The 20,875-nt window shown below is 43.8% G+C and overlaps 1 protein-coding gene across 1 annotated transcript in view; it reads left to right on the plus strand.

The window, feature by feature from the left end:
- Window positions 1-20,131, plus strand: part of ERGIC1 (endoplasmic reticulum-golgi intermediate compartment (ERGIC) 1) — a gene marked incomplete at its 5' end in the record, with an annotated part of 35,202 nt that extends 15,071 nt beyond the window's left edge. Inside the window, 7 exons of the mRNA XM_009877691.1 lie at window positions 1,924-2,018; window positions 2,653-2,777; window positions 5,264-5,368; window positions 9,188-9,248; window positions 10,461-10,561; window positions 13,247-13,369; window positions 19,178-20,131. Of these exons, the coding sequence (XP_009875993.1) occupies window positions 1,924-2,018; window positions 2,653-2,777; window positions 5,264-5,368; window positions 9,188-9,248; window positions 10,461-10,561; window positions 13,247-13,369; window positions 19,178-19,285 (718 nt within the window). The remainder of the gene's footprint in view (window positions 1-1,923; window positions 2,019-2,652; window positions 2,778-5,263; window positions 5,369-9,187; window positions 9,249-10,460; window positions 10,562-13,246; window positions 13,370-19,177) is intronic.
- Window positions 20,132-20,875: the final 744 nt, after the last annotated feature.

Consider the following 20,875-nt stretch of genomic DNA (forward strand, 5'->3'; position numbering starts at 1 on the left):
TTTGGTACTTGTTGCCAGTCCCATGGAGTTGCCCGTGGCACTGGCTGGGCATGGCCCACGTCTCAGATGGCAGGGAGCTGGGAAGAGGCCAGGTGCTGTTACAAAACAGGTTGTCGGCCAACTGGGATCCTGATGGGAGGACTCGGGAAGCGCAGAAGGGTGCATTGCTTTGGGGGATTAATGCCTGTCCTGGCTAGAGCTGCTCCTCACAACTGTATTTGGACATATGACTTAATTCAGATCACTACCCAATCTTCCACTAATAAACACATAGAAGATTTAATGCATTCCACCTGGGAGGAGAGGGCTCAGCCAAGAAGCTTCTAACTAGGTCACTGGTGAGCAATCTTTCCCCTCCCTCTGTGTCATTTTTGTTAATCACTTGAAAAATACGTTGAGTAATGATTGCAAGCAACTTGTCAAGCCAATTAAAAAGAGAGAAAGGTAGGGCTGTGAAGCTGAAGACAAATGCTGTGCAGGTTTTAAATGAGTGTCTGTAAACCCTGCTGACCTGTGAGTAATTACCCCCAAAAAAATTGGCAGCTGCATGTTTCTCAGTGTAAAGGCTTGTTTCTACTGAATCCACAGGGCAAACAGTTCATTATGGTCCAGAGATGTAGCACCAGAGCAAAATCACTTTGAATCTGTCTTGTAGCTGCCCTTAGTCTGGTTTGACTATTAACATATAGACTCTTCAGCAAGGGCTTGTCAAAGGGTTTCATGCACTTTGAGCATTAAATAAAAATAATACGGAGTGCCTACTAGAGAAGGTAGTTTATTGTATGTAGCTTGAACATAAATTCCAATAGCTTTATAATCTGTCTGACTGGAAGATAAATTGTCAAATCTTATTTGATGAGGCTGGACAGTGTTGAACTTCGAGGGAGAAAAAGCCGCTAGATAGTCTCACAGCCACCTTGGTTCGGTGTGGTGGGTTTCCCTGGAGTGGGTTCTCTAGAACTGTTTGGCTTATTCAGCTGTGCGCACGCTAGGATTCTTTTGGTTTGTATTTTATGTGTCAGATGGATTGTGTGTGCTAACAGTAAATATTTGTACTCTTGTATTCCTTTTACTCTATATCTGTACTTTGTCTTTGTGAAATATTGCCAGCCCTGTGGGTGCTATGAAACAAAATCACTCTTCGTAAGACTGTTGCATAGTGTGTTAGATCCTGCTGTCCAGGATGTTTCTTTCCATCTGGTCCTGGTTCAAATCCTCTTCTCAATTCTAGTTGTTGCTTTTGGTTACCATTCGCAGGTTGAAAGGAGATATTAAAGAGGGAGATACAAGTATGTCATGCTGCCTTCTCTTGCTGCTGCTCTGTCAGCTGGGTTGCAGTAACAAATGACAATTAGTTACACAAATAACCTTTCCTATGGGATAGTTGAGAGCAGCTTTTCAATAAAACTGTTTATGAAACAAATCAAAAAGCACATGCTTCCTAAAAGGAGCAGCAGCGAAGGCATGCAGAGGGCTAGCACACCAGCCTGCCACCTCTCCTACATTAGGCTCTTGGTTTGTATCACCTCTGGAAACTCAGGTTAGGGAAGAGGGCAGGAAGCATAAATCAGAGCAAGAGTTTTGTTTTCTGTTGGTATGAGGGACTTGTTTAAAGCCTTCTGCTCTTGCCAAGCAAGAAGTAAAATCAGGGACTGTCTGAACAAAGCTCTTAGTCCTATGGTTTAGTTTTAAGTAGTCCTGTGGGGAGTTGGACTCTGATCCTTATGGGTGCTTTCCAACTTGAGATGTTCTAGGATTCTGTGATTAAATTGTGATTTGGCCCCATGCAGTTGTGGAGGACTTCTCATGTTCTCTTATAACTCTGTTGCACACAGTCTCTTTTTGTCCTCTCCCATTCAAGTTGTTTTTCTCTTGAGGAAAGTAACTGGGTGCCTGAATCCACCTGTGTTTTCTGTGCTCCAGAGTTAATGAGCTCTATGTGGATGACCCAGACAAAGACAGTGGAGGTAAAATAGAAGTGAATCTGAACATCAGTTTGCCAAACCTGCATTGTGAATGTGAGTACCCCTTTTCACTTACTTTCTCTGTATTTTAAGTAGTACTTGAAATGGGCCTAAACTGGTACAGTGGCTCTTCTTCTGTAATAGGGCGGATGGAGATCGAGTAACTGCAGCCTTTGCCAGTACCCCATCGCTTTCCGTTCCAAGCCAGGACACCTGTTTTCTTGGGCTCTGTGCTTGCCCTGCAGCCTGTGTTAGTGCCTGACCTCTGTTGCTGGCTTCTTTCTAAATCTTGTTTCCTTTTTTCATAGTGACCTTTTTGTCTCTGGGAGCAAGAAACTTCCCACGTTTGATTTGTAACTCTGAATGCACGCGCTAGTAGTTGGCTTTCACAAATCACCTGCCTTGTCCACCTGAAGTTTTTCTTTTTATGTATTTGAGATTACAGTCAGCTGGCAGGGTAAGGGAGTTATATTTGTGTCAAATAGGCAGTCTGAAAAGTTTGGTTACAAAGTTCTTTCTGGAGAGCTGGTATAACAATATGTGACAAATGACGTTACTAGTACAGCTTAGTCAAATGTCAGGAAAAAAAGATGTGGATTTTTTCCCAGTAAAAGCAGTGCATGCTTTTCTTATGCAACCTTCCTGTTATTTCTTTTGTTTTGCTTTTTATCTCCTTCCACCCATGCAGTAGTTGGACTAGACATCCAAGATGAAATGGGAAGGCACGAAGTGGGTCATATTGACAACTCGATGAAGATACCTCTAAATAATGGGGATGGCTGCAGGTTTGAGGGCCATTTCAGCATCAACAAGGTGAGCAGCAATGATGATGGATGAGCGTGTGCTGGCTGGGGAAATGCTAGCAAGATCCATTTGTAAAATGTTTGTGAAAATCTGCGTGTCAGTATCTCTCCTGTAGAGTGTATATTCATGTCCCTAATCTCTTAGTGCTGCAGAAGTGTGTGGGCAGAGCTGGCTACACAGTTAGACCCACAAAGAATGTGTTAGATCAGGCTTTTTCTTCATTCTCTAAAACAGGTAACTGAGATAGCGTTGCTTAACAGCAGGGAGCCGCTCTGTGCTGAAGGCAGTGCTGTCTCTCTCAGCACAGCAGCCTGATGTTTAGGGGATGTGTGAACTCCCTTCAAATGCCGAACAGCTTCTGTGTTTACTCGTCACGACTTTTGCACCTCCAAAATGTGACTCACTGTGCAGAGGTCCTTGGCAGTGTCTCTATCCAAGTGCTCTTTTGTTCCGAGAGCCGCAGAATGACAAGAATGTTCCCTACTAGAGGGTGCCAACGTAACAGAAGCGGCTCGACGCTGAGATGTTTGGAATACGTGCACGAGGCCTCTGCGCATGCTTTGTCGGGATGCTCCGCTTCTGTCTCAAAGAATGAAAATCCAGGCCTGGAGGAGGCTCCTCTCTGGGATGGGTGTGTTCAGAATTGAATAATCTTGCTATGTAATGCTGGAGATGACTAGCTGGGGTGGGGGAGGCAGTGGTGGGGCCCACTGATGTCCTAAGAAGGTCACACCCTTTATTCATGCCTCCTCATGTACCACAGGCTACAAAATCCTACTTCCTTCTTTTCCTCCCAGGTCATGTTAAATCACATCTAAAAATAACAGACAGAATCTCTCACTGATTCTGTGGCATGGAAAAGATTAGGGACTTAAAAAGAGGACGTTTCTTTCCTTGCCTCTCTGCCACCAAGATTACTGGCAGCTGATAGGCCACAGAACTGGGAAAGGGCTTCTTAAAAGGTAGTTCTTGATCTGTTAATTCCCAAAGCACACAGCTGAAATACTCAGGATTTTGTCTGTTAGGTGTGGTGTTTTCTGCTCACCAAAGCAACTCAAAAGGCACTGAGGAGCTCCCTTCACGGCTTAATCTGTGAAAGGATGCTAATTGCATTGTGTCCTGCAGTGGCTGGGACTCCTGTCAGAGGGAGGGGACCTGACCTAGGACTTCTGGCTCTGAAAACCCGAACATCTTGTGTATGAGCTAGAAGTCACCAGTCCCTGGGTAGAAATTGCGCAGGCTTCTCTCTCAGCTCGTGTCTGAAGTGGGACATGGCCAGGCTTTGAAACTTGACCAAGGGTTTCACTTGGGTGTTATTCTGAAACCTGAAGAGGGAGGACGAGGTAACAGTAAGATGATTGTGTGTGCTACTTATTGCAGCCTGCCACCCTGTTTACCGAGCCTGTGTATGACACAGCTTGTGTCCACACCTGCAAGTGTTCCCAGGAGTGCACTGCTCTTCTTCAAGTCATTTAAATTAGCTTTCCTGAAAGCACATGGAACCGGCATGTGGCCTCCCGTGGCCTTGCTGCTGAGTTGTCTCTGCAGAGAACACAATGGGCACCAGTTGTATAACCATTCTCCCACTCCTGTCTTAGGCCATGTCAGATTGTTTCTCAATGTTGCTTAATTTCCCAACCTCTTCTCAGCAGAAAAAAATTCTTGCACCCTTCATAACAGTGATTGAGCTGAATCTGCTGAAAGACTTCACAGACTAGGGCTAGTGACCTGAAAAATGTGTGCACGCTAGAGTGATCCCATCAGAATGACACCAGTGCTCTTGGAACTGAGTCCTTAGATGAAATCTGTATTTTTCAGAACTTTATATTTTCTTCTGTTCAAAGAATTAAACCAGAAAATACTGTACTTCGGGGGGCTATTGCCAGGGCCGTAAGCTGAAGATCTTAACTTAGGTTGTAAGGGAACCCCCCCATTGTTGGGGTTTTTTGGAGGGGGATTCTCTATATAAAACTCATTCTTACGCATAATCTTCTCAAATATAAGGTTGCTCATGACCAGTACTACAAGGAGAACATGTCCACAGCTTTCTTGGGTTGTTCTGCAGCAGTGGGCTCATTTACAAATGCAAGATGTGGGAGTAAAACATTAAGCAACTATTTGTTGCCTGTCAGAGACATGAATCTTATTTCAATAGGGATGAAAGACGTAGCCTTAAGTGTTAGGAATTCCTAAAGTTGGGAGTGATCTACTCATCACCTCTGAGCCAGCAGCGGAAGCAGCGATGTGAGGGTGCCAGACTCTTGGGCAGCGGGATGTAACTTATATCTGCTCCGCGTAGAGTCTGGTGGTGTTGGTCAAGTGCAGGGAGGTGTTTTGGAGCCTCTCTCTGACGTGCCAGAGGTTGTCCACTGCGAAGTAGACGCAGCCTGCCAGGCTGGATGGATCCAGGCATTTCTGCTTCATATCACAGAGCCTAACAGTGCCTTGAGGGATAAAATGTGAAATCCTGTTTTCCTTGTCTTGACTAATTTTAGGTCCCCGGTAACTTTCACGTGTCAACGCACAGTGCCACTGCGCAGCCTCAGAATCCTGACATGACTCACATCATCCATAAGCTCTCATTTGGGGACAAGTTACAGGTGAGTTCTCTTCCCTGGAAATTCTCTGGCTCTAGGGAAATGAATGCAATGAGGGTGACTTTGGTATTAGACACTTTGGTTCCATGGAAGGGCCCTGTACAGTGTTGGGAGGACACAAGAGAGGACTGTCAGGCTGAGCAAGCCCACCACTTGCCTTCGTGCAGTATACGCTCAATCTGGAAGAGTTTGCAAACTATTTATGTGCCACCACTTCAGGAAGGAGCAGTGTTCACTCATAGAGCAAATTCACTGTTTCCATCTGAAAATGAAAGTGCTTTTGGAAAACTCTGCAGTGATCTTCCTGCAAGGAGTAGAAATGAGAATTCATGGCTTTGCAAAACCCTATGCAGTACCATTTTCAGTATTAATGCAGTGAAAAAAATCTTGACTGCCTTTGCAGAGGAGCAGTGAGTATACAAAGGGAAGATGTGTCTTTACCATGGCACCAGTCAAGGTCTTTTTAGTTCAGTTCACTGGACTTGTAGAGCAGACACTTATTAGTCAAATTTGTTGTATGAAATGCAAGTTAGACTTAGAACTGCCAGCTCCCTGCTGGGAAGAAGCTGAACCTGCGCGCTTGCCCTGTGGATAGAGTTTCACCAGGTGTTGCAAGTTATGTAATAATTCCTGATTTCTCAATAAGGATGGATTACAGCACTTCTCTAGCCTACTTCCAAAAGGAGCTAGCATCATAGGTGGGAGTTATATATGTGCACACCCAGTTTGCGACTCACCCTAAACATTGCTTACCCTTAGTCTCTCTGTAATCTTCCTCCCTCAGCACAGACGTCTCATTAGTCTGCTTCTTGTACACCCACTTCCAAAACCCTTTTTCATGCTAACAAGTCTAAGCTTTGCTTTGTAGTCTTCTGACTCTGCTCCCGGCTTCTTTTAGGAAATATCATGTGTGGGAACGCTGAAATATTAGCATATAAATAAGCGTGGCTTAATGTCTGCAAAGCACACTGAGATTATGAAAAATAGTAGGTAAGTGCTAATAGGGAGTTCTGCAGTTTGCGTGGGAAATCAGTGCTCCAAGGTAGCGTTCCCATTGTTTTATCGTGGAGTCTTTGGGTAATGGAGCTGAAGTGTGAATCAGCATGAATGAGATGAGAGCCTGGACAGTTGGGGGCAAAGGAAGGAGCAAGCGTCTTCAGTTCTGGCGGTGAGAAACCTGTCTGGCAAACATAGTTGGCTTCTGATTTAGACAAGTTCTGATTAGCATTTTCAAAGCTTAAAATAACTACTCATCATCTCTATACACAAGAATGGAGCAGGTAGGTACTGCTGATTCTGTTGGCAAACATGAGTTCAACAGCGCAAATTAAAGAAGGTTACATTCACTGAACAGGTGCTACCAGGCCTCAGCAAGCAGCGTAGAGAGCCCGCAAGTATGGAGAGCTTTAAATCAGTCTAGATACACCTTTGAATATTTTGGGTTGTCACCGCCTGCTTTGATGCAACATATGCCTGTGTCTTAAAGGGGCTGAGGAGCTCCTCATTTGCTTGTCATGTGCTGGGAGTTAGTTCTTCGTAGGTTGTTACCAGCTCAGCCAGAATGATCCACTGAGTTGCATGCTGTGTTTTCCAGAAAAACTGGTCTGTTTGAACTAGAGGTTTAAATCACATCTGTTGTTGAATGAGCTTCAATTTTTCAACAGTGGTTCATGCACAGTAGTGGCAGACTTCTTGCAGATTTTTCTCTCGTATAGATAAGACCAAAATTCAAACCAATGAGGTTCTTGCACGTCAGGTAACCTAGTGAAGGAAGAGATGTGGAAAATAGGAGATTATACATTTTTAATCACAGAATTCTCTTGAGTTCTGGATCACGGTGTTGAATAATCCTAGTTTTCATCTGTGTGGGAGATCTTCCCTTGATAGTTGCAAGGTTAGAAGTTATTTAGGCTGCTGTCAGACTTCTGCCTGAGTTGTATGTTCAGTTATATGTCTTTGCAAGAGGTTAAAGCCTAGGGTGTTCAAGGCCGTGGCAAGCATCTTCTTGAGGCCTGTGTTGCAGGACAATAAAGCGTTGGTGTTGTTAAACCATGGCCTAGCCTCCCGTGCCGCTACTCCATGCACTAGATTTGGCCTTGGTGGTGCAGGACAGCCCTGGGAACACCTGGCTGAACAAGCTTGCTTAAGTTCCCTGTTGCAAAGCAATTTTGTTACTGTGGCCAAAACCCTACTGTTTGTTGAAGTCCCTCCAAGTACTTAACAAGGTGCAAACAAGTAAGTTCCCCCAAGGAACACACCTGTGCACTCTGTAGAGCTGAGATTAATTAGCTGACCTATGGACAGCAGTTATTGTTACGGGAGTCCAGAATATTCCACGAGGAAAATCGTGGTAAAATGTCAGACTGGCAGTTTCAAATGTCATCCATGTTGCAATGACAAGAGAGACAGATGCACTAAAGGACCCGATGGCACAGAAACAGGCAGCTGTGGAGGTTTCTGGTGGCTTTTTCTTTGTGGAAACCCTGTAACTCTGTGTAGAGATGCACAGTAGACAACTTTTATGTATAGACGGAAGTGTGGTTACTAGGCAGCCAGTGACAAGAACGCAAGTCCAAATATAGACGTCCTTCACAGGATAGGTACAGTTGTTTGTTGAGCAACCATGCAAATATTTATTGTAAGAGGCTTACTTCTCAGCTGTACCAAGAATGGAACATAATACTGAGGCCCAGTCCAGTGTCTTCTCTCTGTTGTGTAAAGGATTTGAACTGCCAGCAGACTGAAAGGCACTGTAGAAGGTTGAGCTGTTGCTTTTACTCTGTGCTTGTAACCAGCACCTTGCCAGCTGAACTTGATGATACGGTATCTCTAGAATTTCCTTTCTCAGGAGAGAAATGAGTTCAGTTACTGCTTCCTCCAAACCATCGTCCGCTCCATAACATTCAGAAAAGGGAAACAGTCATTAGGGTAAGACAGATACATTCTCCTGCTGTTGAGGGGGTTGAGAGGGTCTGTGAAGGAGATTGCGTTGGCCTGACAGTGAGGTGCAGCTCTGTCACACTGATGACCAAGTACTTCTTCCCAGCCCTTCTTCCCTGTTCTCTGGCTTAAGGTCAGGAATTTCTAGGTCATGGAGCTGTTTGTCCTTTCTGTGCAGCTTACTGTACGTTACATGAATGATGCAACCTCTATCTACAGCTGTTGCTCTGGGGTTTTCGCTGTCTAGAGAGTTCACAAATCGGTTGTTCTGTTGGTGGACATCAGACTCCAGATCATAGTATGTGGAAGGCATGGGGTGGAAATCCTGTTATTCTGGGCAAACGGATACTTGCCTGCCTGGGATGGGCTGCAGGCAGAGCTGAAGGGGTGGCTGTGTTGGCAGGTGTGCTTCCCATCCCCAGTGGCACAGCGTGCGTGCTGTGAAAGCTGGGCTAATGACTTAAACTGTACAAGCCCAGCTGCTCTGACGTGAGCTGCCTTTATGGGAGACCTCTTGAATTTTAACCTGAATATGACTCCCATTTAATTTCCTTTTCAGTCTGATAAGTGAAATTCATTGTTAACTATGCAAAGTTCTCTTGGGAAATACCTCCCGATGAAATTTCACAACTGGCCTCTTCCAACTGTAATTCATTTAGCTTTGGAGTGGTTTTGGAGTTTCATCTTGTAAGACATTGTGAAACTAACTTTTTTACTTGGAACTGACCTTTGTGTTGACAATCACTGAGGGATATTTGAGGTCATCTTTTACTAGGTTGAGGCTTTGGTTTTGAATCAGGCTAGTCTCCTTGTTACAGGATAGGATAGGGAAGCAAAGATCAAGAGTACCAAGATTTCTTCATGCACCTTTTTGCCTTCCAGGTCCATAACGTTCATGGAGCATTCAATGCCTTGGAGGGAGCCGACAAACTCAGCTCAAATCGTATGTATTCTTGGTGATTACAGGTCTTAGCTACTTGCTGCAGGAGGGAAAGTAGGGCCATTCAGTAGTACTGGTGTATCCAGAGGTTTTTAGTTTGCCTCTTTAACCAAAATGATCCGGGCACTGCTGACTGACATTTCCATTTCCTCCAGAATCAAAGAGAAGGCTGAGCCCAAAATGTCCTTTGCAGTCCTTCTGCAACCTGGACATTGTCTCCAGCTCTGTTATGACCAACTCAAAACTACTGAGGGATTTTTGTCCATATTTTATTCCTATATCTTCCTTTTGCTGTTGTCACCACCACCAGAAGTTTTCCTTGTTCTTGCATTGCAAGTTGGCTCTGCTTTGAGTTCTACTCTGTGGCCAGGAGGATAAACATTTTCATTGCGCTTCTATATGACCAGCAACACAATAAGAAACTTCCAGTCCCTGCTATAGTTCATCGTAGTTTCTCTCCTTCAAATGTTCAGGCTCCTGCAGGATATCATTCTTGTCTGCTTCCTGGAACAAAGTTTCTATGGCTGTTCCTGGAGCTAGGCAATTACGAGGTTTTTTTATTCTTGGTTTGTTTTGGTTTTTTTTTAATTTTTTCTCCAGGAGCTAAATGTCATTGTGTTAACATTTGGCCAAAGGATCCTGCAGATGAATTATTTAGTATTCTGTTTTAGAACTGTTTCAGCAGACACAAAACTGACACAGGCCATTTAAATAATGAAAAAAAAGGTTAATAATTGTTAAGCAGCTGTAGGAGAAGCAAGAAGAGAAAGAAAGATGGATGCGTAAGAAATGGGACCTACACAGGTTGTGATGCCTCATCTTTTTCTGTCAAAAAAAACCTCAGTGAGCTGCAGCTCTAACCTTAGTTCTTGATTTAACCAGGACAGCTTTTTGTGGTCCCGATAAGTCTTATAATTTGTAATTGCAAGAAGTTAGGAAGGTTCAAGTGACCCAAACTCATCTTTGTGGGTTTTGGTACTACAGAAGTCTCAGAATGGCAAGAAGGTTCTGATGTCATCCAACTACCTCACAAAAAGACATAAATGTAGGATGTGAAATTTTCACTTTGTCCCAGAACCTGAGGTAATGAGGAGGGAGATACCTTTTCTGTGACTTACTTATTCTGGCTGATTTTGCACATTTACTCTGAAGTGTTGTGTAGGCTGTGATTCCTTTCTCTGAAAGCTAACGTATTCTTTCCTTTCCTGACCACAGCTCTTGCATCTCACGATTACATACTGAAGATAGTCCCGACGGTGTACGAAGACATGAGTGGCAAGCAGCGATACTCATACCAGTATACTGTAGCAAATAAGGTAAAGAAGCAGGTAGTGCTCAGAGAAGCTCCTCGTTGCAGCCCAGTGGATGCATGGAGGATCTTCAGCCATCGTTCCTCCTCCCTCTTGCTCCTCTGCTCTGCAGCCTGTACACTCGTTTGTAGGTGAGCAGTAGCCTCTGCTGGGAGAACGAGGAACTGAAGCTCTTCAGCCTGGGCCTTCCTGTTGCTCCTGGTGCTGGCCTTTACCAGGGTTGCGATTGCGAGGGCTTTGTCAGAGGAGCCAGTGCTATTGTTTTAATTCCCAAGAAAGGTATTCTTACTCCTGACTTTCTCATAGGTCAGTTTAACTGATCTACGAGTCGTGTGGAAAGTTTTTATGTGCTGCAGGAGCTCTAGTGATTTGTGTCAAGGTACATCTGGATAGAAGCTGCAATCCAGCTGAATGTTTAAAACAGCACTTACAGATGGTTTTATTAATAAAACAGCCTTAATTGAGAAGGAGGTATCTGCCAAATAAGTCAGCAGAGTTTTAAGCTTTTCACAAATGTTGATTTCCCATGGTGAGCTACAGAACCTGCAGCAGCAAATGCATACTGGTTGACTGTTTCATAGTGCTTGGTTTATTATAGTGGATTATCACAGCTGTTGTAAATTTATAGTTCTTCAACTAATTTACATTAATGTGAAGGTATTTGTATTCTAATAGAACAATGTATTGAACTTTAAAAAAAAAAGATCCTATTTACTTTTTAAGGTAAAAAGCCCCTTTCAATTTAAAATGATTTGTCAGTCAGGTGCTAAATGAAAGACCAAAATGTTTATAATATCTAATTGCTGCTAGTTTGTCATAACTGAGAATCAAACACGCACTTCTGGACCAGCTCTCAGATGAGCGTTCCTGTCTAGTGACTTTTGGGCTTGCTTGTACAGTGTGTCCCAGTGATTTGGATGTCTCCCTCTATTCAGATTACGATGTATTTGTTCTGGTTAATGTCACAACTGTTGTTCTGATAAGACTCTTGCAATGCAAGTTCTGAAAGTAATTTGGAAAATAGACAGTGGGAGCTTTTGACACTTCTTTGAGCGTGGTTGCGAATAGGGGCATTTGGCCAAGACTGACTCATTAGGGCAGGATTGCTGGTGGGGAAAAGGGGAGAGGAAGGAAAAAATGAGGTCAGTTCTATCAAAACTGAAGTGCGGAGAAACAGTGCTGCCTCTGCGTTTTCTTCTCATTAAAAATAAAAGTTCTCTTAGCAGTGTTTTAGCCTTTATTCCCGTACAGATCTGTGGGAAACAAAATCATTGGAATAGTCTGTCACAGACTGACTAGTATGAAGAGATGAACTGAGTCTTAGGTGTGGATTGTCTGTCTCCTTTCCCCTTTTATGTCCTAGATCCTCTTTTTCCTCACTTCCCCAAATAGCCACTGTCCTGCAGTACTTCTGCAATAAGAGCACTGAAAATATGACAAGGGACTTCAGCCCAATTCTAACTCTCTTGTGATCCATAGAAAATAAACTAAATAGAGGGAGATTTGGGATTTATATGAAATTAATGATGGAGATAGATGCTATTTCACCAGCTCCCTGTGAGCTTACAAAGAGTAAAATAATCTTTATGTCATGCTCATGGGTGTCCTATTGCATGTTCTTTCTTCATCTTTCTGAAGTATTTGAGGTTGTCTTTGCCTCTGTGTGAAGGAGAATTAAAACAGGTCATCTGTGTTGGCAGGCGCATCGTAGGGCTAAAGAGGGGAGGAGCAGCTGGGTGAAGAGGCAGCGTGTGCCGGTGCTGGTGGTTCTCGTTGGATGGCTGAGTCCCCAGCGTGCTTTTCTGTGATTTTTCTTCAGTCTGTCAAGATAAATGTCCTGATCCTTGAAAACTGATAGATATTTCAAGCGAGAGCACAGGCCAAATATTAGCTAAAAAAAAGATGTGACTTCTGATATGAGGTTGATGTTATTGTCTGTTCTGCAGTGGCATTGTGCAGGGTGGCTTGTTGGGGCTGATTGATTACGTTGTACCTGTTACTAAAGAAACAGATTAAAGGAGATTATCACTGACAATCTAAAGATGTCTGTCCCTAACCAGCTTGGAATATGTTTTGAACCTTTGCCAGTATTTTTCTGTATACAGTTTCACTTTGGCTTTCAGCTTGATTTTTAAATGTGGCTCCTTGTGCTTCATACTGAGTGGGCAAAGCGTTCACATTGTTGGTCCCGGTGTGATGGAGGCTTTACAGACAGGAGCTGCTGCTTGCTGTTCTGCGTGCATGGGCAAGAAGGGAGTTTTAGGTTCTTGCAAACTAAGTTCCATTTGTTTGGTGAATATCCCAGTATACGATTTACATACTGACAGTACAAAACCTTCACCTGCAACCACTTAAGAGACTGCTTGTATTTAAATAGAGCATATCTAAGCTAGAGAAATCAGTGACATCCTTTCTTTTTACTTGTGTAATTTGGAACAAAGGTGAGAGTAAGCACCATCACTCTGTTCCCAGCTATGTCATTGCCAGACTGTAAAGAACTTGTTTTCCTATTTGATAAGGATGGGGGTGGGCAGTCATACAGGAATTAACTGTTTTCTTCTTCCAGTCTGATCATTAGAACAAAACAGTGGAGTAAGGGCCAGACCCACAGAAGCAGTTTTATTGCAGACACTCTATCTGCAATGAGATTGCTCATGTTTTTTTCCATTTTTCTCCCTCTTTCTTTTCTAGGAGTACGTAGCCTACAGTCACACTGGCCGCATTATCCCAGCTATCTGGTTTCGTTATGATTTGAGCCCCATCACAGTGAAATACACAGAGAGGCGACAGCCTTTGTACAGGTTTATCACATCGGTGAGTTACTCTAAACCTCTAATTTTCCCTTCTCCTGCCTGCCTTTCATTTCTCTTCTGAGCCTTTCTTGTCCAGAAGAATTGAGTTTCTGCTTCAGAGCGTTGTGGCATGATTGAAATAAAGCACTACATCACCGCAATTGTACTCAAGTGTTGAGTGAGGTAATTGGTAAGCCCTATGCTATGACAATTTGATTTAATAGCTAGGCACAAGAAGAAAGAAAATTACCCTGTTCCAGAAGTGCCAAACTGTCTAGGCAGGAAAGGCACTGTTGCAGCATGTCAGAAACTTGGAAGTAAAGCTAATGTATGCAGCAAAGCATGCTGCAATAAACCATCTCTCTAACGATGAATCTCACTTGCAGAGGATGCGGGGCAGTTGTTTCACTCAGTGATGCTGCTTGGCTTAACATGGGTGTGCCAGTTTCAGGTATTTTCTCTTGGGCAGAAGTGGAGAAGAGCTGCATTTTCGAATTCCAGAGGTGTTTTCCTGATGAGTTATGTTTTGATCTGTCCAGATAACATCCTGCAGTACTGATCTTAGCATCTTTAACAGAGATGTACCCTCCAAACTGCCAGTTAGGCGAAGCGCTATTTAAAGATCTTCCAGAACTTTAAAAAATGTGTCCTGAAGGAGCTGGCTTAAAATTTAAGCTGCAGTCTGTTCTATCAGTGAGGCATGGTAGAATGTGAAGTGGTTGATAAATTGACTGGAATGAAGACCTCGGATTTTGATCTGTTAAACTGTTTAAATATTTTAGTTGGAAGTAACATAAACAGTGTGGCTGTGTCGCACTTAAAGTTTTTGATTTTTCAGCTTCTGATAAACACTAAGTTCCCTTCACTTAACATTAGAAATGCATGTGATCTCTAGGATACACAAATATCAAGAGAAAGAGACTTGAATCAAAATCTAAATGTTGTGGTTTAAGACCTTCTCTTCTTAGCATGTCTGTTTGGTTTCAAAATATAATCCTAAAAAAGGTCAAACATCAGCATTTTATGACTTGGCAACTTATACTGCCTCTGTTTCTTTCCTGAACAATATGCTCTCCTAGGTTTCTTATGCATCTTGCTGGGAGTGAGGGTGTGGAGGCATTTTTAATGGGAAACAGTGTTTGGAAATGATTGATAGCTGGCATTATTCTTTGTCGTGTCCATTGCTAGCATTGATTTACTGCTGATATGCCATTGTATGCATATAAATAGCATCTTTGCTGAATTTGATACTGTGCTTCAGAGTTTACATAAGGAGTCCCCAGGGAGAGGCTTTTCTCACTGGATGCCACAATGACCTTTTGGATTTGAGATGGCCCCAGCTAGAATTTTGCCCCATCCTGTCTGTAAAGTTAGCCAGGCACATGCTGGCTGCTGGACTGCTGAAGAATTTTATAATTGATTTTTGTCTACTTTGTTTGGTCTTATAAATGCCTGTCGTCTCAAGCAGCTCACTCGGCTATTTCAGTTGAACATCCTTCCTGTGGACACGCGTGGATGCTGTTGCTGTCTGCAGGAGCTGTTAGGAAGTGCGTCAGACAGGTGTGCCAGACCCTCGTCAGACGTGGCTGACTTAGAGGCAGACCTTGTTACAGCTGCTGTGTTGTGGCTGTCAGTCGGGATCACTTGGCCCTGGTACAGGTGACCTGCTCTTGCTCTCATTTAGGCTGGGAATGTTCTACAGTAGGGCAGCCTTGGCTCTGTATGTGCTACACTTGAAGCTTTACGGCGTTCAAGGTGGCATTCAAAAGGTTGGAGGTGGGAGCAGTTCTGCAAAAGATCAAAACAGCCTTTGTCCTAGGTTTCCTTGCCCTGTTTTGATGACACGATCTGTTCCGTTGTCCTTTCCACTGCTTTAGCCCCTTCCTGTATCTCCAACGTGGCCTTTTGCATCACAGTTGCTCTGGAGACCAGTGAGTGATGATCAGCACTGGGCTGAGGTCCAGAGATTGTGCTGGGGCAGCTGGAGTCATTGCCAAATGGGACTGGCGGTGGAAAGCATCAGCTTTTTCTGAGCAAGCAGCTCCTTAGTTTGAAAGCCACAAAAGGGGCTCTGGAGTAGGGGAAAATCACCTGTGACTCTTTTTTAGTGAACAGATTGTTTATTAGAGCACCCATGTAGCTTTTGGTGTATTTAAATGTTTCCCTGGGGATGTGGGAGGATCTTGTGGACTTAGAAGAGACTTTAGGGAGGAAATAGCATCAATGTTGGAGGGAAGGACGCACTCTGGAGGAACGATCAGATGAGAGGGGAGTCTTGGCTGCTCAGCAGAGACCCAAAGGAATCTCATTCTGCTGCTGGGAAGGTTATGTGATGCTCCTTGTTAGTAATGAGTTTCCCCCCTAAAAATTTCAGTGCTGCTCAGAGCAGCATTACAGCACTGTAGCGGTGTTCCCAGGTCTTCTGTCTTCTCAGCAGACCCACTCAAACTTAAGCCTTCTCCTTTGTTTTTTGTGGTGCAAAGAATTATCCTAATTTTTTGGACCAGAAGAGAGATGCTTCCTGTGCAGGACAACAGGTATTGCTTTAGCATAGATTTTACTTTACACGTCATGCTTCAAAAAATTGAGTACCAAATAAGATATTGTATTGATTATGGGTCAGTGCTTCCACTGTCACCGTGCTGTGAATTTGCTGTGGATCCTGGGGTTAACCACAGACTCTTGGCATAGTGTTAAACACAGTAGTTTTTGCCTGTTAAACTACTACTTAAATCAAGGCGTCTCTATAAAGAGAAGCCATTCATGGCCTTGTGGTTGAGGTTATACAGCAAGAGGAGAAATTGCACTTCTGAAAATTTATGAGTTCCTGTAAGTGGCCAAACTGAAAGATTTTATCATTAGGTCAGTCTAGGGGCTGAGATGGAAGAGTAGGCAGAAAACAAGCCAAAGTTCTGCTGAAGCATTTAAAATGCAAAGAAAAGAACAGTTGTGGGTTTTTTTCCCTGATACAAGAGGACTCATATACCCTCTATGTGTAGAAAAAAAAAATTTAAAAAAAATGGAAATAATGTGGAGGTGGGAAGTGGTTGCAAGGAGAGTTACTTCAGACATAGGACCTGTTACTGACAGGTATCACAGACTCGGTCCCGTGGTGCTTTTAAAACCAAGACAGTGTTGTTCTACAAAGTATGCTGCAGGTCAGGCAGAAGTCTCTGGGTGGGAGTCTGCGTCTTACCTTACTAGGAATTACCTGGAGATCCTACAGGTGCCCTGTTCCTAAAAGGAATTTTCAGATTTTAAGACATCCCAGAGGTCCACAGTCACATACCTGACACTTGCCTTTCTGTCATCTTGCAACCTTGTCACCTCCTACATATCTGCTCATGTTTTCCTTTAGACTTTAGCCTGCATCCCAGCCACCGTTCCATGATCTTATTCTGTTCAAAATCCTCGTGTGTGCCTCATGTTGCATGGGCTTTCATTACTGCAATCATTACACTTTCCTATTTCTTTTCCTTCCTCCTTTAATGGTTGGACCCAGCAACCTCACGGAGCCAGATGCAGATCATTGCTGATATAAAACTCCATTGAATGTAAATCCCGTTCGGTCCCCATGTGTTGCCTGATCTAGTCGAGAGGTGGCGTCCCTGGTGGCAGGGAGGCTGGATTAAAATGATCTCTAAGGTCCCTTCCAGCCTAGGCCATTCTGTGATGATGATGATGATGATGATGATGAAATAAGTTTTTGATGCCTAACTCCCTCAGTGCTGCTGAAGAGCGGCGCCCCATACGTATTAGAACTGTGGTGATCAAGAAACACGATGGTGCAGCTTCTGTGCTGACCTAGAGACCAACGCTGCTGGTGCTGCCTGGTTTTTTGTCGCAGTGGAACAAGAGGGCTGTGTGCGTGCTGGGAGGCAGGCTCCGAGCAAATGCCAGGTGTGTGTGACTCATAGACACTCAGCAGTACAGAGCTGTGCAGATGAATTTTTTATTTTTTTTCCTATTCCCCACCCCCTTGCGCTGCTGCACTGAAATCAGATTTTCCTACCATATGATGCAAAATCTTGGTGTTGGATGGTTCTTCTGTTGTTTGTGGTGTAACATCTCCTGTCAGCTGAGCTGCTGTGGACTGAAATAACCCGACTCCATGGCGGTCATTTTCCCTGAAAAGTCACCCTGCACCCTGCTCTGGGGGATCGCGAGTTGGGGGGCACAGAGGGCAGGAGCTAGACCTGTCCCCTAAAAGTACTAACTTTGCGCCAGGCTAGTGCTCTGCTTTGTGGAGCCTGACCTGCTGGAGTGCCAACTGTCCTGCAGAAGTGTCATTTCATCGAGCTCCCTAAACGCACATATCCCGGTTATAAATATGCATGTAAATGAGCGTTCTGTTTCTTACTGCCTTCACTCACCATTAACGAACTGTTTGTTCTGTTGCCACTGCTCACTCCCTGCTGAGCTGAGCGCTGCTGCTGTTACTCCTTTGTCTGTAAATTGCCCATGGGGTGTAGTGCTGTGTGGGAGAGGAAACACGTCTCGGTAGGTCTGCTGTGACACCGGTCCCCTTCCATGTCAGTTGTGTTGCATTTCCCTGATGCCCTGCTACACTGACTTAGTGATTTGGGATTTCTCTCTCTCTTGGCTTTTAGCTCAGAGCAAAATCCCCCTTTTCCTAGGCCGGCCCTTCTCAGGAGATAAGCTCTTGTATCTTGTCTCCTTCTCAGTGATCCAAGCGTCTCTTTTCCTCAGAGCCGCCTAGTCCTATGCGATGTAACAGATTGAGTTCAAAGAGCATCACAGTCATGAAGTCAAAAATGTGGGAGTTAGGAAATGCCGGGTCCTATATAATTATAACTTGGCTGTTAAATGTTATTGTTACGTGAGTGTGCATCATATTTTCCACGTGAACTCTGCCTTGTGCAGTGCACGGGGTGAGTGCGGTTTCTTCCCATCCTACGGTATCTGACTGCTGCCTCGTTACTAGCAGGTGGTTTGTGTTAACCTGCTCCTGAGTACAAGTCATATGTTTCCACCAGGACTCTGAGGTGGCTGTTCTCATGGTATTGAACCCTTCAAAAGTATTTTCCTTTGCAGTTTCCCTGGAAGACAAGTTTGACATTGTTCCCATTTCATAGATAAGGGAATTTGCAATGTGTTGCCAAGTCCGTAACGGGTGCCTCCTGATTTCTGGTGCTCCAGGCCCAAGTACCTTTAGTGTGACGTGTCAGAATACTGCTTTTTTCTAGCACTTGAGAACTGAAGTAGGTTGTTGTGCTATTCAGGACGTTATTTTTTTTCCCTAACTCTGTTCTTGAAAATGATTACACGTTTTTACTGGCATTTTAATAATTCAACCCGAGACACCTTGCATGGAAAACTTTGGCCCATAAAGAGTTAAGTTGGCAGTGCTTTTATAAGCAGCCCTCGTAATGGAAAGTGTTAGACAGACTTAGCTGTAGGTGTCACTGGTAGCTAGGCTTCTCTGTTAGTCACTGTCCTGCACATGCTATTTAAGTGTCTTTTGCCCGTTTCCAAATGCCTTATCTTGTGAAATTGGGAGAAGACTACAAGGTTGTGGTATTTTTAATAGAAAACAGTAGTAGGAAGATATGAGCAACACAGAGCTTCTAGAAAGCTTTATTAGGTGGAGTTTTAGCCCAGAAAGGAACAGCAGTCGTGCTGTAGGCTCCTAGGAGCTGGGACTTATGATTGCTTCGGGCTATGATGAGTTCAGGATAGCACTAAGTTATTCCACTGTAAGGAATGGTTTGCCCGAACGATTGTCATGTAATTACGGCCCCCAGTTTCAAACTGCATAAAAGTTTCCCTCGTCACTGACAAGCCTATTTCTTCTCTCTGTACATTTCAGATATGTGCCATCATTGGAGGAACATTTACTGTAGCTGGGATCCTCGACTCCTGCATTTTCACCGCATCAGAGGCCTGGAAGAAGATCCAGCTGGGGAAAATGCAGTAACGGTGAAACTCTAACCTAGTCTCCAAGGAGAAAAGATTGAGAAATCTACCACTACCTGTTTTTGTCTTTATTCTCTATTTGATTGAATCAGTAAGTTTTTCTGTAATCAGGCTGTTCGGTGAAGATGTCTTCAAGAAATCAAAGAAATCTCCATGCATTTCAGAGCTCCGATAGTGAAAAAATCAATGGAATCGGGGTGTGGGTTTCGATTCTCTCCCCCTAGAAAGAGAGGTTGAAATGCCATATGTGAAATACCCTGTCAGATCTAAGTAAGGGTAGTAGTCTGTTCTCTGGGAGGTTCCTATGGCAGTGTGCAAACTAGGTAGTAGATTGCAAAGAGTTGAGCTGTCTTGTGGCACTTTTTGGAATTCTGTTGGGTTTGCATGATTAGACAATCGACTTTTGTATAAGGCAAAATTATACATTAGGAAGAAATTCCACCCGTGGTGCCAAAAAGGTGATGTATCTGTTGGTGAGGAATGGAAAGTGTTAGTTCCTGTAGCAAACTTTAGAGACAGAGGGCAGAAATAACATCAGTAAATGTTTTGTGCTTTTATTGAAAGCTCTTTTGTTCAGATATGACCTTTCTAAAGAAATGAGCAAATGAGAAGAGGAAGCCTTCCCCTAGTTATCTTTTCCTGGGCAATCAGTGATCCAGGCAGTAGAGGGCCTTTCTTTTACTCTGGATGTAAAAGTGGTTTCATTTCTTCCCAGAAACTGAATATCCAGTCTTGTGTTTACAGGTGGCATGAAGTAAAAACCAAACTGAGCAACACAGTTTTATGTGGCCTTTGCTTTGAAAGGGAATAGTTGTCTTTACGGCATTAGTTTTTATTCTTTCTTATGTTTTTTAAGCACAGACCACCCAACAGTCTGGATTCTGCACTTCTACTTTGTTATTATTATTATTGTTGTTGTTACTTTGCAAAGGGGTTGTATATTCTGTGCGTTCAGAAAAATGGTGCAGTCTTCTGGGTGGATGAGCACAGCTCACTGTCTTGCTTTGTGTGCGCATAGTGAATACACCTGTCAAACACGGGAAGTGTGTCTTTTCAGGGTTTAAGGTGCCTCCCTTTTCTTTTAAAATTCAGTCAGGCATCGTTTCTGAGCCCTAGACTGACACTGTTCACCCGCAGGTACACCGGTAAGCAGGGCAGGCATTCCCACAAGCTGGCCCCTGCTAGTACTTGTTTTGTTTTATTTCTTAAAATGGTACCTGAGCTTCCATGCCCATTCATTCAAGCCTTGTCTTCTGGGGCCTCCAGTATGTAGGTGTGAGGGGAAAACTACTGCCAGGTGTGGCTTGCATGTAATGGTAGACATGAGTTCACTAAAATTAGATCAGTACCCACCAGCGCATTTTCCACAGCCTTCTAAATGTTCCTTGAGTAGTAGCGATCTCTGCATGCTTCATAAATGTCTGAGCTGAGGATGCACAAAGTCAATGCTGTAAATTCTAAGACAGGTGCAGGATTTCTCTTGGATAATATCAACTGCCCACTGCCCTTTCCGGAGGCAAAAGTGTCCAGACGTTATGCTGTAATAATATGAATGTTTGAATATTCAGTGTTAATACTAGAGTCAGATGCA

This window comes from Apaloderma vittatum, unplaced genomic scaffold (genome assembly GCF_000703405.1).
Source record: "Apaloderma vittatum isolate BGI_N311 unplaced genomic scaffold, ASM70340v1 scaffold17651, whole genome shotgun sequence".
Taxonomy (NCBI): domain Eukaryota; kingdom Metazoa; phylum Chordata; class Aves; order Trogoniformes; family Trogonidae; genus Apaloderma; species Apaloderma vittatum.